The sequence below is a fragment of the Chelmon rostratus genome, chromosome 22 (assembly GCF_017976325.1).
Source record: "Chelmon rostratus isolate fCheRos1 chromosome 22, fCheRos1.pri, whole genome shotgun sequence".
NCBI classification, from domain to species: domain Eukaryota; kingdom Metazoa; phylum Chordata; class Actinopteri; order Chaetodontiformes; family Chaetodontidae; genus Chelmon; species Chelmon rostratus.
The window spans coordinates 3,358,458-3,372,694 of NC_055679.1; the positions used below are offsets into that span (position 1 = coordinate 3,358,458).

The following is a 14,237-nucleotide window of genomic DNA, read 5'->3' on the forward strand; positions in this document are numbered from 1 at the left end:
TGTCTCCCTCAGGTATCGTGAACGTGTTGTATCTGTTCTGTGCCGCTCTGACGGAACATAAGATCCTGTTCCTGTCCAGCAGCTACCAGAGACTGACAGACGCCTGCCGAGGATTGCTTGCCATCATGTTCCCCCTTAAATACAGGTGTGACACCACTCCTCAGTCTCTCCATGTATCTCCATCTCTCATAAAAACACTAATACAGTAGAATTCAGTACTGTAGGTAAGCAAATGTAACTTTCAGGATAGCCATACATTTTCATAACACGGTTACCACTGCAGCCCTATTCACACTTGATCTAATGTTTAAGCAGAGTTAAGCATGGATCAATGCATTGGTACAGTTGACAGCAGATGTACTCAATATCTTCCTTTGTGTGTATCCCTTTCAGCTTCACCTACGTTCCCATCCTGCCGGGGAAACTACTAGAGGTCCTGAGCACCCCCACTCCCTTCATCATCGGTGTCAATTCATTCTTTCGCTCGGAGACACAAGAATTGGTGGGTTCTCATCACTCCAACACAACAGAACAGTGTCACACTGCTGGTGTATGTTTGGATGAGACAATAGATGCCAGAGATGACCAGTACAGCATCAGTGCTCCATATTACAGTGCTTTTTAAGACAGCTTCTTTTATGTTAGATCTTGAAATCTCAAAGGCCCACCATAATTGTTTTATGGGAGATTGTTGGCCGCCACTCTGAAAGAGGAAATGAAAAAAGCTTTTGAACAGAAAGCAACAAGGGATGCCGTCTGAAGCAGCAGGAAATGTTGGCACAACTCAGCCAGCTGGAGCACAAAATGCCAGCTACACACAACCCACTCCATCGACAATAAACAAACAAGCCAATATCATGAAACAGCCAAGCGCACACCGTGTGGATAGACAAGCTGAAACACCTGCTACCAGTGTCCAGCTGTGGGAAAGAAATGTGATCAGTCTTGTAATAATGAAAGCTGAATATGTTGTTCCTTTTTTGTAATTTATTTGCCCCCAAAAAGGACAAAAGGAGGCCATACTTCTTTATGAAGAACCCTGTTGTATGCTTACATATACCCTCAGCTACTCTTACATGGAGTTTTGATAATGAGAGTGTTTCATGTAACCCGTCTCTGACCCAATAAGCAATGGTTCATCTGTCTTTTACTAAACTGCTCCTGCTGCCAGCCGGTCATTTGCAACCTACCTTTGTAGGTTCTAATACAGTACTCTTTACAAACCTTGCCAAGACAAATTTGACCAATATACAAGACAATAATTACTGTCTAGATGTCACGATCAAAGAAAATAATCGTCTGCTGTCTTATTAAAGCCTGATGAGAGCGTAATGAACACTCCTGTCTGACCGTACGCTGCTGCATGCGCCTTGCTGTGCCGCCCTGATGGAGCCATTGTCTCACATCACAACGGGGCACTGTGTTTTGTACAGTAGTCGCACTATCAATGTGAGTCTGCATAGCAGTCGTCAGGGTCAGGGGTCAGAGGTCATTGTTTGGGCAGCCTCCCCTGCTGTCTGCTGTGCTATGGGAATGTGTGTTTTGTTGTTGGATAGCTAATGAGCAGCTGCTGATGGAGACGACTCTGTCCATCTCTGCGTTTGTCTGTCAGTTGCTGCAATCAGCTCATCTGTCCAGCGGTTTTATCAGCAGTCTCAAAAGCAGACATGAAGAGTGCATTTGTGTGTGTTTTCAGTTGGACGTGATCATCGCCGACCTGGACGGCGGCACGGTGACCATCCCCGAGTGCGTCCACATCTCCCTGCTGCCTGAACCGCTCCTCCAGCAGACGCAGACCGCGCTGTCCATGGTAAGAGCTGCAGCCTGAGTTTTGAACACACCCTTAATCCACACCACTACTGGGAAATCACATTAATGTCCAGTGGGTGGTTTCTATTAAGCAATAAAATTCCCCATCAGTGATTTATAGCTTGGGATGCCAGTAAGCTCTTCAGGGTTTGTTTTCCTCTTGTTTCTTTGGAGGACTTTTGTTCAGGTTTCATTTTGGTTTTGCTAGAGTTGAATTTGACTGTGGATTTGATTTTTTGTTCTGTTCTAAGCTATAGGATGCAGGATTTTCCTAAAAAATGTATAGACTCATACAAAAATAATCCCTCTCAGTCATCCCTTATGACCCACTAGAAGTGTGTTGTGGTCTATGTATCTGCAGAGACCCTGCCCTCTGCCTGCATTTCTTATTTGCTTCTAATTTTGTTGTGTTCGGGACATTTCTGGGCTGCAGCCTTTGGGCAGTGGGTGTGCAGCCCCTAGCCAATAACTGTCGAGACTTTGGAAAAGGTAGCACCCAGTACTAGACCTTTAGCAGCGCGTATCCAAGAGGAAGCTGAAGTGAAAATGGTGGGCACAGTCCCGAAAACTGCTTTTTCACAAACAGCAACCCAAAATTCCTGCAGAGTATTCCTTTAAGTTCTATCTCAGGCTGCTGTTTTCACAGACGTCATGAAAGAAGATCAGCGCATCGCTGGGATGTTTGTATCAAGCACTGTCCCTCATCCTGCAGCCTCAGCCCCTTGCAGCAATGTGCCAACCCCTTCTGAGAAATTCTGTTTATTTGTGTAAATAAATTTCCAGCTTCCTTATTCTCGTACTGATAACAGTATACGGGAATTTCTTTCCTGCCTACCACTGGGATTTGCATTTACTCATTTTATTGAACGTCTCCCGTATGCAGATCACAGGAAAATTGTTGCAGGAAATTCAACTCAGCTTATGATCAATTTACTAGATAAACTGTAGATTATTATGATTGCAGTCACATTGAAAACACCATCGGGAATAAGGGGGGAACATTGTAAAAGGCGTATTTGAAAGGTATATTGGTGGAGCACTCCACTTACCTGCCTGTCTGATCTGCCAGCTCGCGTGCTGCAGAGTTATAAACTACTGCACAAACAAGTAATGAGGAGACTGTTTGTAAATCACATCGTGGGTTTTTTTTAAAAAACAGAATTATCCCGCGCTCATAAAACACGCTCATGTCACGTAACTTCTTTGTGTTTTATTCTTTTACTGCACTGAGTAAGAGTCGATGTCATTCGGATTTATGACACTGGTTGTGTTTCATTATGAAGACAACAAGCCCACGCTGCTGTGTGGCTGCTCACTACTCACTTTTGGGGGGTAAATACTTTTTCAATCAATTTTTTTTTTTCAATTTATTTCTTTTTCAGGTGGTCAGTGTCAGGAAGTGATGAATTCACAGAAAGTCAAGACACAGAAACAAAAACAAAAACCTTTTTAAGCAGATAAAATAAAGCATACATGTTTGCAGAGTGGCCATGCTCAGCCCATTAAAGTGTCCTGTAATACAATTTTGAGGTACTTGTACTTGAGTTACTCCATTTCCTGCTACTTAATACATCTGTTCTACTACAGCTCAGGTGAAAATATTGTACTTTTTACTCCATTACATTTATTTTGCAGTTACTGGAATCATATTTTACATAAAACACATATGTTATAAAACACACACCACATACCAGTCGTTCCTAGATTTTTTGGGATTGTGAGAAAACGGTGCCGTGCTGGGGCACCTTGTCATGTTTCAGATATTTAGTGTTCACAGTTACACCAAAGAGATTTCCCCTTTAAACTTCTCACATGTTTTCATTTCAAAAGTTATTTGAGGCTCAAAGGGGTCAAATTATTTAGTATTTCCCAAAAAGATAAACTAAAGTAGCTAACTATTTATAAAGTAGCTAAAAGTAAATCCAGTTTAAACAGTTACAACAGTAAAATGCTACTTACACATTAAGATATGATAAGGCTTTATTGATCACACGCCAGGGAAATTAACTTGTTACAACATCAGGAAAACAAAGGACAGGTTGAAAAAAGAGCAAATAGACAATAAAAAAGATAAATCAACTGTAGAGGCTATGTGCATTATATGCAAAAGAGCATAAAAAATATTGCCTTGTGAAGTTGTGGGTTTTAAATTGCACATGAGTAAAGTATGAATAATAAAATACAGTATCTTTGTACTGTTGCACACTAAAAATATATAACAGTAAAAACATGAAATTGCACAAGATAAGCTGCACAGGTGTAATGGATATTAGCATATGTTGACATAAATAACACAGTGTGCAATCAGTAGGTTTGTTCTGTTGTGATGTGAAACAACATCAACACAGTGCTTTGTTAAATGATGTTGGAGTTAAACAGTCTGACAGCTGTTTGAATGAAGGGTGCAGCGGTCTGTTGCTGAAGGAGCTGCTTAAGGCCCCCACCGTCTCATGCAGGGACTGGGAGAGGTTGTCCATGTCCAAAATGAGTTGACTTTGGCTCTTCTTGTACAGGACATCTGTGTCGTTAGTCCGGTCCAGTTTGTGGTTGGAGGTGAACACTAAAGTATTTGTACTTGCCCACAGTCCTGATGTCCAAGCCCTGGATGTTCACCGGTGTGATCTGTGACACCGTCCTGCACAAGTCTTAAGATAGATAGATAGATAGATAGATAGAGAGATTATTCATCTCCGAAGAGAAATTTGCAGTTCCAGCAGCTCAAAGGGTGGAAACACAAGGACATGCAAAATAAGAACAAGAACTACTTTCAAGTAGAGATCAACTTTCAAGTAAGTGGCAAAAATACAATACAAAATAACAATATAAGAAAAAATAGTGAAATAAAAATATAGAACTAAGCTATCCAGGATAAACATCTGTAATACAGGATAAACATCTGAGCAGTTAAATATTTGTGCAAAATGACAGTGTGCAACAGTTGGTTTGTCCACACTTGGGTCCAGCGTATGGATGTGTGTGTGTGATGAAGTCCAGCATATAGATGTGTGTGTGATAAAGTGCGTGCGTCCATGGTTTGTGGTGTAAATGTGTAGTGAGTTCGGAGTTGTTGTGTTGATTATTGCTTTTGTTGCCCTCCCTGAGAGGTGTTGTATAGCCGTACGGCGTGGGGGGAGAAGCAATCTTTTCAGTCTGTCCATTAGTGTTAACAATCAGTTTTGTAATATACAATAATATGTCAATCATGGCCCCTTTGTCTGTAGAACCAGTACTTTTACTTGAAGTACATTTAGGATTTTACTTGTTCCACCACTGTTACTCTTCATCAGGCTTGTGAAAAGACACTACAACCATCATCTTAAAACAGCATTTAATGACTCCCAGACAAACATTGTCAGACCATGTCTCTGTGAATTTGATTGCACACGTCACATGTCACTTGTGGGAAAATCTTTCCCATTGTGTGTTTTGATACCAAGTCATCCCTTCCTCAATAGTGTGGTTTGTTTGATGTTGTGATTGCAGTCACGTGTGATACATGATGATTGACTTTATTTTATTATTGTGTCAATAAGCTGATGATGATGAAAAGGCTGACTGATAAACTGGCCACAAACAAGAGGGCGGTTTTCCCTCTGCTGGCTGCGGAGTGACTGGACAGTCACACAGTCACTGAGGCAGAGGGTAGGGCGTGTTTATTTGTGAGAGGCTGGAGCTGCTCTGTCTCTCCTCAGATATGCCGAGTGTGTATTTGGATGCTGTGAGGAGCCTAATTTTTGGGAATCAAACATGCTCTTCCCACGGACTCTCACTGTATTTGAAATATTTGTAATATAAGAAATGCAGACGTCAAGTAAAAAGGCTAGAACAGACTTTGTAAACTGCTGCTCGAAGCCTGAATGCCTGAACCAAATTTGTTTGATTATTTTGACTCATCAACTATGGCCAAACTTCATAACATTAACACATTGTCTTACTTATGATAACCCTGGAAAAGCAAAATAATGCCCAGACAGCAGCAGTCCGCCTTAATGGTATTAGTCATTATTACTCCCCCTGTGTCTGCTTCCCTGCAGCCTCTCAGTCTGCGCTCTTATCTTCTAACACACAGACACAAGATCAAGCCACAGTGCTTACTGCACAACCTTGCGATGTGCTCCTTTTATCTTAATTATGTGCTTTTAATTGTTTTCTTATCCTAAGTTTTTATCTATGCTGATGTCCTTTGTTTGTTTGGGAGAACAAAAGCTAATTAAAAGTGTGTGACAAAGTGACTTAGTGAAAGGAAAAGAGACCCCAGACCCCTTTGATGTCAGTTTCTTCCATGGATCAGTAACAATCTTGTTGTTTTGAACTTAATTGCATCATGACAGTGGTCAGATTGAAACCTGTGATTATGATAGTCATTGTTCTGCGTTGTCCAATTCTAATAATATCCTCCTCATGTTTCTGGTCACTCTAATAGAATTCCCTGAAGGATCTCTAAACCCACTGCTGTCTCATTAAAGCGAATGTTTACAATCCTAACAGCAACATTTTGTGTCCAGCAGCTGTGTGTCAAAGTGTCCTCAGGCAAGACGCTGGACCCACTGACCGGGGCGTCTGTTAAATGCCTAAGATGACAAGGCTCTGAATAAAGCGAGCTAACAAAAGCCTGTAGTGTTTGTATGGTGTATGGTCATGTTTTCGTCTTTGTGTTTCTGTCACTGGGTGACCTGTGTGCTTTATGGCTTATAACCTGGAGACTCTTGCTCTGCACTGATGGAATGAGAGCTGGAAATGAGTCAAAGAGAAGAAGTTCACTGGGGTATGGGCCTGAGTCCTCAGCCACACACACACACTTACACACACACTTAGTATGCCTGGTCACAGGACTAATGACCCAAACAGACCCAAAAGTATATCAGCCGGTCCCATCAGCTCACATAGGCGAGACTGACCTCTCTCATTGAAACAAGACACAAGAAGAGAGGACTGGAAAGCTGTCTGATCAGAGGTTTGTGTAGTGGATCTTTTCTTGTTGAGTTGTTTGAAAATGCTCTCTGGGAAAGATAGAACCTGCTTTGGGTGGAGGTGGTGGCAACAATGATGCTGTAGATTGTTGGCGAGCAACGTGAAGCAAGGCTTAGCTGCTGTGCTCTCCCTACAGTTAGCCGAATGAATTTTCATTCAGTGGCCTGAGACCAAAGGCTGTCTCCAAGCTAGTATCTGTTGCTGGTATTGGTTGATTGGGCTCTGGACATGTTGCCGCTGCTACAGTGTGTCTCCACACACAGTCTAAGTGATTGTCCTTAAAGCTGCGCAAAAACAAATCTGTCAATCCAAACAAGTGTTTCAGTTGTTTCCACTTTTCTACAAACTTTGACCGAAAAGTGACAGCATCGTTGAAAAGACATCAAGTTACCAAGAGGATGCCACATACAAAGTATGTGTTCATTAAAAGCCAGACCACAGATCAAAAGTTAATATTTGGCATAGGGATGACTCTTTTTTAGAAATTGATATACAAATATATAAATTGTAATACTCTAAACAGTCGGGAGTATTCTTAACTTCTAAAGCTACTACAGCCTAGAGTTGGGCTGCAACTAAAAAGTATCATCATTTCCATTTTTCTGCTGATTATCTTCTCAGTTAATTGTTTTGTCTTTAAAATGTCATGAAACAGTGTAAAATGCCACTTTCCATAGTCCAAGTTGACGTCTTCAGATGTCTTTTTTATTCAGTTAACAATCATCAAATCCTCACTTTTACCAGAAAGGTTTGTACGTCATGCCGTCACTAGATTTGTCTCAGGTCTTGACTGAGTTACCCAAACTCAGGAATGAGCTGTAACAGGTAGTCAGATAGTGATTAATGGTGGCTTCATACTTGTTGCAGGTTTTGGATCCAGAGCTGGAAATCGCTGATCATGCCTTTGCCCCACCCTCCACACAACCCTCAGCACCTAAGATCCAGGTAAGAAAAGCACTTCTGAGAGGTCTCAGGTTCATATAGAGGCTTTAAGAATGTTAAAGTCACTGTGCAATCACTTTTGTGAGGAATTAACCAAATGAAAAAGTTTTTTTTTTTATTTATTAGCTCCAACCATTTCTGTACAGCACTTTTCCTGAATGTAGCCAGTAAAGTCAGCAGAACAAAGAGGCTTTTCAGTCGACAACATAATCAATCACTGCAATCTAAGATGTTGCCAGAGTAAGCTATCGGCACAGCCAAATTGCTCATACTCTCAACCAAAAATATTGTCTGAAGTGGCCAGATTTAATCTAACTCCTGCTGCTCTGATAGGCCTAATGTCTAACTATCGAGGTATCTTTTATGTTTGATTCTTGTTTGCTTGAAAAATAGGATCAAAGGCCAAAAATGTAACTGGATTAAACCCACAGCTCCAGGATTCTCGAGGTTTTCCAGTTCCTCATTCCATTATTCCTTCAGTTTTTGTGTGTGTGTGTGTGTGTTGGCTTGAGCTTGTCCGTTGTTTGTGTGCTTCAGGATAAGGAGATCCGGGCAGTTTTCCTGTGGCTGTTCGCCCGGCTCTTCCAGGGCTACCGCTGGTGTTTACACATCATCCGCATTCACCCAGAACCAGTGATTCGCTTCCACAAGGTCTGTGAGCAACGCGGCATGTGACAATAACTCTGACCAATCGTCTGCATGTCCTTAAGAGAGAGAGTCATTTGAAGAGAGGGGCCGTCGGCGTGTGCGCCAACTTTCCTGAATGAGAAGCGCATCAGATGAGTGTAACGTGTGTTTCCACAGGCGGCCTTCCTGTGTCAGAGGGCGCTGACGGAGGACGACTTCCTCATGAAGGTGTTGGATGGCATGGCGTTTGCAGGCTTCGTGTCAGAGAGGGGGCCTCCTTACAGAGCCACTGACCTGTTTGATGACGTGAGTCCCTGTTTACTATACAGTGCACTGTGGTTACTGTTTCTGCTCCATGCAGAGCCCTCAAGTTCACACAGTGGAACTGCTAAGAAACCCACAGAGCAAACAATCCCATTCTGTAGATGTTACAGTCAAGCCACACTACAACTGTGATGAAAAAAGTGATGATGCGTGTCCAGTATCTCCCTTTACTGCTCACTGTAGAGTTAACTACTGAGTGTCTTGTTCCATTGGGAGAACTGAATGAGGCCCATAACTGAAATTCACCAGCATATACCATCATTTGTCTCTACAGCTCAATGAAAAGTGTTTGACTTTGTTGGCCCACCTACCAAGGGCTGCTGACACAGCTTTTATTTAACATCATAATGAATGTGATGAAAACAGCTCTCAGTTTGTTTGTTTTTTAGTTTTGTGTGTAAACATTTGTATTTTTCTCAGTTTTCTGACTTTTTGGAACACGTGTTCAGTTATTTTGGAGGTTATTGGAAGCACGTGGCTCAGAGATCAATGCTGAAATTTGAGGTGAGCTTCCTTCTTTGTCCTGTCTCCACAGCTGGTAGCCAATCATGTGGAGCGGATACGACAAGAGGAGGCCTGTCCACACAAAGTCATGAACCATGTCAAGGAGCTGGCGGAGCAGCTCTTCAAAAATGTATGTTCTCTAATGAAACGTACATGGAATACCTATTACCAGCCCTTTCTCTGCTGGTTTCCTATCAGTCCTGTTATGTTCTCTTTCTTTCTCATGAGTTTCCTCTTGTGGGACTCTCTTTTCCTTCATTTTTTATGTCTTAACTTTTCTGTCCATTTTTCTGTTTCTCTTCCTTTCTCCCACCAAACTAATGACAGGATCCCTCTCTCTTATGGCTCTGCTTTCGTTCAGTTGCTCCTCACCGGTTTTTCTCTTTACAATCTCTGCCTTTCCCTCCCTCTAGGAGAATCCTTACCCCTCTGTGGCGATGCACAAAGTCCAGCGGCCGTCAGAACACAGCCAGAACACTGCACAGCATCAGACGCCCTTCCCTGGGCTGGACGACGTCGCGGTGCAGCTCTTCATCGACCACGCCGCCGCCAAGCTCAAAACTGCGCCTCCTGTTGTCAAGGCGGAGCTGAAGGGCATGGTGCCATCCGGACCCCCACTGGGTGAGCTGTAGTACTGTAGCAACATCCTTTATACAATCAAGTGTTCACAAAGTGGTGAACCTCGCTCCAACCTCGCTTGTGAGCGACTGAGCCTTTCCAGGATGCGCCTTTCATACCCAATCATGATACTCTCACCTGTTACCAATCAAACAGGTGTTTTTGGAGCGTTCCACATCTTTCCCAGTCTTTAGTTGCTCCTGTCACAACTTGTTTGAAACATGCTGCTGCATCAAATTCAGAATAAGCAGATATTTACAAAAATCAATGAAGCTGATGAGATTAAAATGTTAAATATATCGTCTCTGTACTGTTTTCAATTAATTAATTAATTAATGTCGAAAAGGATTAGCAAATGATCACATTCTGTTTTATTTATGTTTTATTTGTTTGGATCAGATTAATTTGAAATAAGGAGATTGAAAATGTGTTAAAGTGGTAAACACAAGACTTTGTTGTAAGGCAGCAGGTGTTAGGTTTGATAGTTGCATTTGTAAAAACATACCACCAAGCTGAACGTTTCCCTCCGACAGCCTGTCTCACAGCGTGTGTTTAATGGGGTTAAGTCCTGTGCTGCAGTGATGAATGAGTGTCTGGTCACTTCTCCCCGTCTCCACAGGAGACATCGTGGACAGGAACGGCAACGTGATGGCAAACAGCGCCCGCAGGTTGGAGGTGGTCAGGAACTGCATCACGTACATCTTTGAGAACAAGATGCTGGAGGCCAAGAAGGTAAGAGCGCCACTGCATGAGCAGACTGACGGCAAAGTTTAGGAGAGTTTCCTACAGTCACAAAACACTGAATGCCTACTTAGCAGAAACAAAACACTATCTTTAGTTCTAAACTATAAAGTGTCTTGTCACTCAACAAGTTAAGGTACCCGTGTTTTTTAAAGTGGCATAATTTGTTCTACTTTTATGTTTGTGAAGCGTTTGTGACTCAGCTGTTTTCATCTCCTCTGTCCAGTTAATGCCAGCTGTACTACGGGCATTGAAGGGTCGGGCGGCCCGGGTTTGCTTGACCCAGGAGCTGAATCAGCACGTCCTGCAGAACCGAGCTGTGCTGGATGACCAGCAGTTTGACTACATTGTCCGAATGATGAACTGCACCCTACAGGTGAGTCTGCAAATACTAGAATGTCACTAGAATCAGTGTTACAGCCATAAAATCTTAAATAAAACTTCTTTATTAGATTACATGTAAAATTGAGGCACGGCAGGAAAACGAAGATGTGAGAATAGTCAGGTGAGAATAGTGTTCTGCTCCAGCAGCAAAGATATTTTGTGGGACATTTCAGTCTGGACCGACCAACACGTCCCTGCCATCCCAAACATATGAGAGCTTGTTACAGATATACAGATACTTGCTGTTCAAGATGCTCAGTATAAAGAAGAGGACGTAATTTAAAGCGAGGCCGACACAGTAGCCCAATAATTAGTCTCTGATGATATATATTGAGTGCAGTTCTGTTTCATGATTGGTTGTCACATCATTCATTGCATCTGTTTCTGTTCAGGACTGCTCGCATATCGATGAACACGGTATTGCCGCTGCCCTCCTTCCACTGGTCACGGCCTTCTGCAGAGTAAGTTTATAACCAACATCAGCAAAGTCATTCCACACCACCGCATGAAATTCAGCCTTAACCACAGCTTTTCTAAACATTCTGAATGTTGAGACATTCAAAGTGTCTTTTTCTCTTATAAGAGTCTCTTTCTGTGTTTGTCTGGCAGAAACTGGGTGCAGGCATCACACAGTTTGCCTACAGCTGCGTACAGGAGCACATGGTGTGGACCACCATGCAGTTCTGGGAGGCCATGTTCTACAGCGATGTCCAGAACCACATCAGAGCTCTGTACCTCGAGACAGAGGAGGGAGAGCAGCAGAACCACTCTGTGAGCACCTGCGTGGCACTTATATGTTACCAGAGTGAACAAAGACTGATGAATGATGGTCTTTCACGTTGCAAAAAGTTTTTGGTGGATTTTTGGAAGGAAGTGTCCCACTTCAGCCAGTAGACTAATGAGTCAGCCTCCCAGCCTGCTGAGCAGAGTGTCATTTTTATCTTGACATGATTAATCTTTAATAAGCCTCCTTCGATTTGTTCTCAGGAGCAGCAGGACGGGTCAGGCAGTGGGAGGGAAATCAGCGCCTTGGAGCTGGCGTCGGAGCAGAACCGGCTGTGGCCGACGCTCAGCAAGGAAATGCAGGCGGAGCGCGTGCAGAAGGAGGAGAGCACGGTGTTCAGCCAGGCCATCCACTACGCCAACAGGATGAGCTACCTGCTGCTGCCGCTGGACACCAGCAAGAACCGCCTCCTGAGGAGCTCCGGCCTCGGAGACGTGGAGAGCGTCAGCAACAGCTACGTCACCAACAGGTATAAACGGCTGTCAGCCTTCAGCAGGACGTGAAGGGATCAGATATGATATGCAGCACAGGTCCGCAGACTAGGATGTGGCGGTCACAGTACATGGTGCTGACATTTCTTTAGAATTAAGGGAAAAGAGGAGGTGATGCACAAACCAGTACTAGCATGCTTTCACAAAAAGGTAACTGATAACTGACACATAATGAGTCAGAGGAAACCTACTAATTGAATTCAGTGTTGCATATGAAAATTAAACCAACCAGGTGATTATACTGTTCTGTACACAACACAAATATACCGAATCAAATACAAATATACTCATATGCATGTAACCAAACATTTACACCTCATCAACAAATGCTAAGCTCAGACACTTCTTTGTTTTCTACTTTTCTAGAACCATAAATGTTCAAAGCAGTCCTTTTGTCCCGTAGTATTGCAGGCAGCATGGCGGAAAGCTACGACACAGAGAGCGGCTTCGAAGACGCTGAGAGCTCAGACGTGGCTAACTCTGTGGTGCGCTTTATTAACCGCTTCGTAGACAAAGTGTGCAATGAGAGCGGCGTGACCAACGAGCACCTCAAGGCTCTCCACACCATGATACCAGGTATGGAGGCACCGAGATGTGCCCTGACAGAGAGCATCGCACCGAACTTCATGACAAAATCATCACGTCTGTCCTCCTCCTTCATGCCTCTGTCCGTTTCTTTGCAGATATTGTTCAGATGCACATCGAGACGTTAGATGCAGTCCACAGGGAGAGCAAGAGACTGCCTCCGATCCAAAAGGTAACCAATTCCTATTTTTACGTTCCACTGGACAAAGGCCTTGCAGAACCCCAGCCAGCCACGCCCTCTCCCCTCTCCACCAATCCCTACAGCACACGCTCACAGTGTCACGCCAGGTACGTCTGTCCGTCAGAGACAGAACTGTGTGACTCACAGCACGCCTGAGCAGTGCATGCTGGGTGATTGCTCTCCCTTGTCGTGCCGTTTGGTCTCTTGGTCCGGTGGAGCTCAGCCTGGCGGCTGCAGCTCTCCGGGGTGCCGCGGAGCTGAGTGCCTTCAGTCTGAAGGGTGCTGTTAGTCCTGCGTGCAGTGTGTTGGAGAGGGACGGTGGCCCCGCTGAGCTTGACGTGACATGTTTTGCCATTTCACTAAACACGTAACTGCTCAGCGCCCCGGCAGTGCCTTTCTCCATCGTCTCCCTGCCTCTGCTCTCAGAATGTCTCGTCAGCATTTTCTGTGCAGCATGCGAATACATATCCTAGTGGATAACACAAAAACTATTGTTTGCAGTTTACAGCTATTAGGGTCTCAGCATTTAAAGGCCGACAGAGGAAACTCTGCCCTTTTTCCGCTGTGTGACTGCAGCTGGAGTGCAGATATGTGTGGCATAAGGTGTTGTGCAACAGATTATGAAACAGGTTTGCAAAGTTGTCATTCATTTCCTATCAGAGGTGGAGTTCCTTTAGGAAGCTCTCCAGGCCTCACGGGGGGACAGGAAGTGATGTAAGGGGCCAGAGGACAAAGCCCGGTCATATTTCATACTGCTGGTATTCAGAAAAGCTCAGCAGCCCTCAGAGGCCTGAAAACGAGAGTCGTGTAACCAAGCTTTGGATCCTCAGGGACTGTTCAAAACTTGTCCTTGTATTTTTGAAGAAATATGAAATGAACATCTCATGGCATAAACAAAACCAAATAAATATTATTCGACATTTATTTCCATGTATTTATCTTTTCGTCCGTAACATTATGTCTGCCAAGATCCCACAACTCCAGATCAACTGACGTGTGTGTTATGCAACAATAATGCATTAATTTCAAGATTAGCCTGTCTAAACTTCCCAAACAGTGCAGTTCATCCAGCCAGTAACCTAACCGCATGCTTATGGAAGCATGAGACTCTGATGAGTGGAGTGTTTGTTTGGTTTTGTAATATTTATATATACACTTATTTTCATGTGTCATTGTGCAGCCTTATTGTCCTGCTGGACCTGAAGTCTGCTCAAGGTTCCCACTGGAATATGAGGCAGTTTACACAGTTTACAGACAAGCAACGAGTGAGAGTTAT

At 43.6% G+C, this 14,237-nt stretch overlaps 1 protein-coding gene across 3 annotated transcripts in view; it reads left to right on the forward strand.

The window, feature by feature from the left end:
• Window positions 1-14,237, forward strand: part of sbf1 (SET binding factor 1) — a 58,836-nt gene that overhangs the window by 30,947 nt on the left and 13,652 nt on the right. For all 3 annotated transcript variants that reach the window (XM_041963663.1, XM_041963665.1, XM_041963664.1), the window contains 15 exons: window positions 13-145; window positions 394-502; window positions 1,697-1,810; window positions 7,648-7,725; window positions 8,260-8,373; window positions 8,527-8,655; window positions 9,209-9,307; window positions 9,591-9,798; window positions 10,415-10,527; window positions 10,763-10,912; window positions 11,313-11,381; window positions 11,530-11,691; window positions 11,908-12,173; window positions 12,599-12,771; window positions 12,879-12,952. In XM_041963663.1, coding sequence (XP_041819597.1) covers window positions 13-145; window positions 394-502; window positions 1,697-1,810; window positions 7,648-7,725; window positions 8,260-8,373; window positions 8,527-8,655; window positions 9,209-9,307; window positions 9,591-9,798; window positions 10,415-10,527; window positions 10,763-10,912; window positions 11,313-11,381; window positions 11,530-11,691; window positions 11,908-12,173; window positions 12,599-12,771; window positions 12,879-12,952 — 1,991 coding nt within the window. The remainder of the gene's footprint in view (window positions 1-12; window positions 146-393; window positions 503-1,696; window positions 1,811-7,647; window positions 7,726-8,259; window positions 8,374-8,526; window positions 8,656-9,208; window positions 9,308-9,590; window positions 9,799-10,414; window positions 10,528-10,762; window positions 10,913-11,312; window positions 11,382-11,529; window positions 11,692-11,907; window positions 12,174-12,598; window positions 12,772-12,878; window positions 12,953-14,237) is intronic.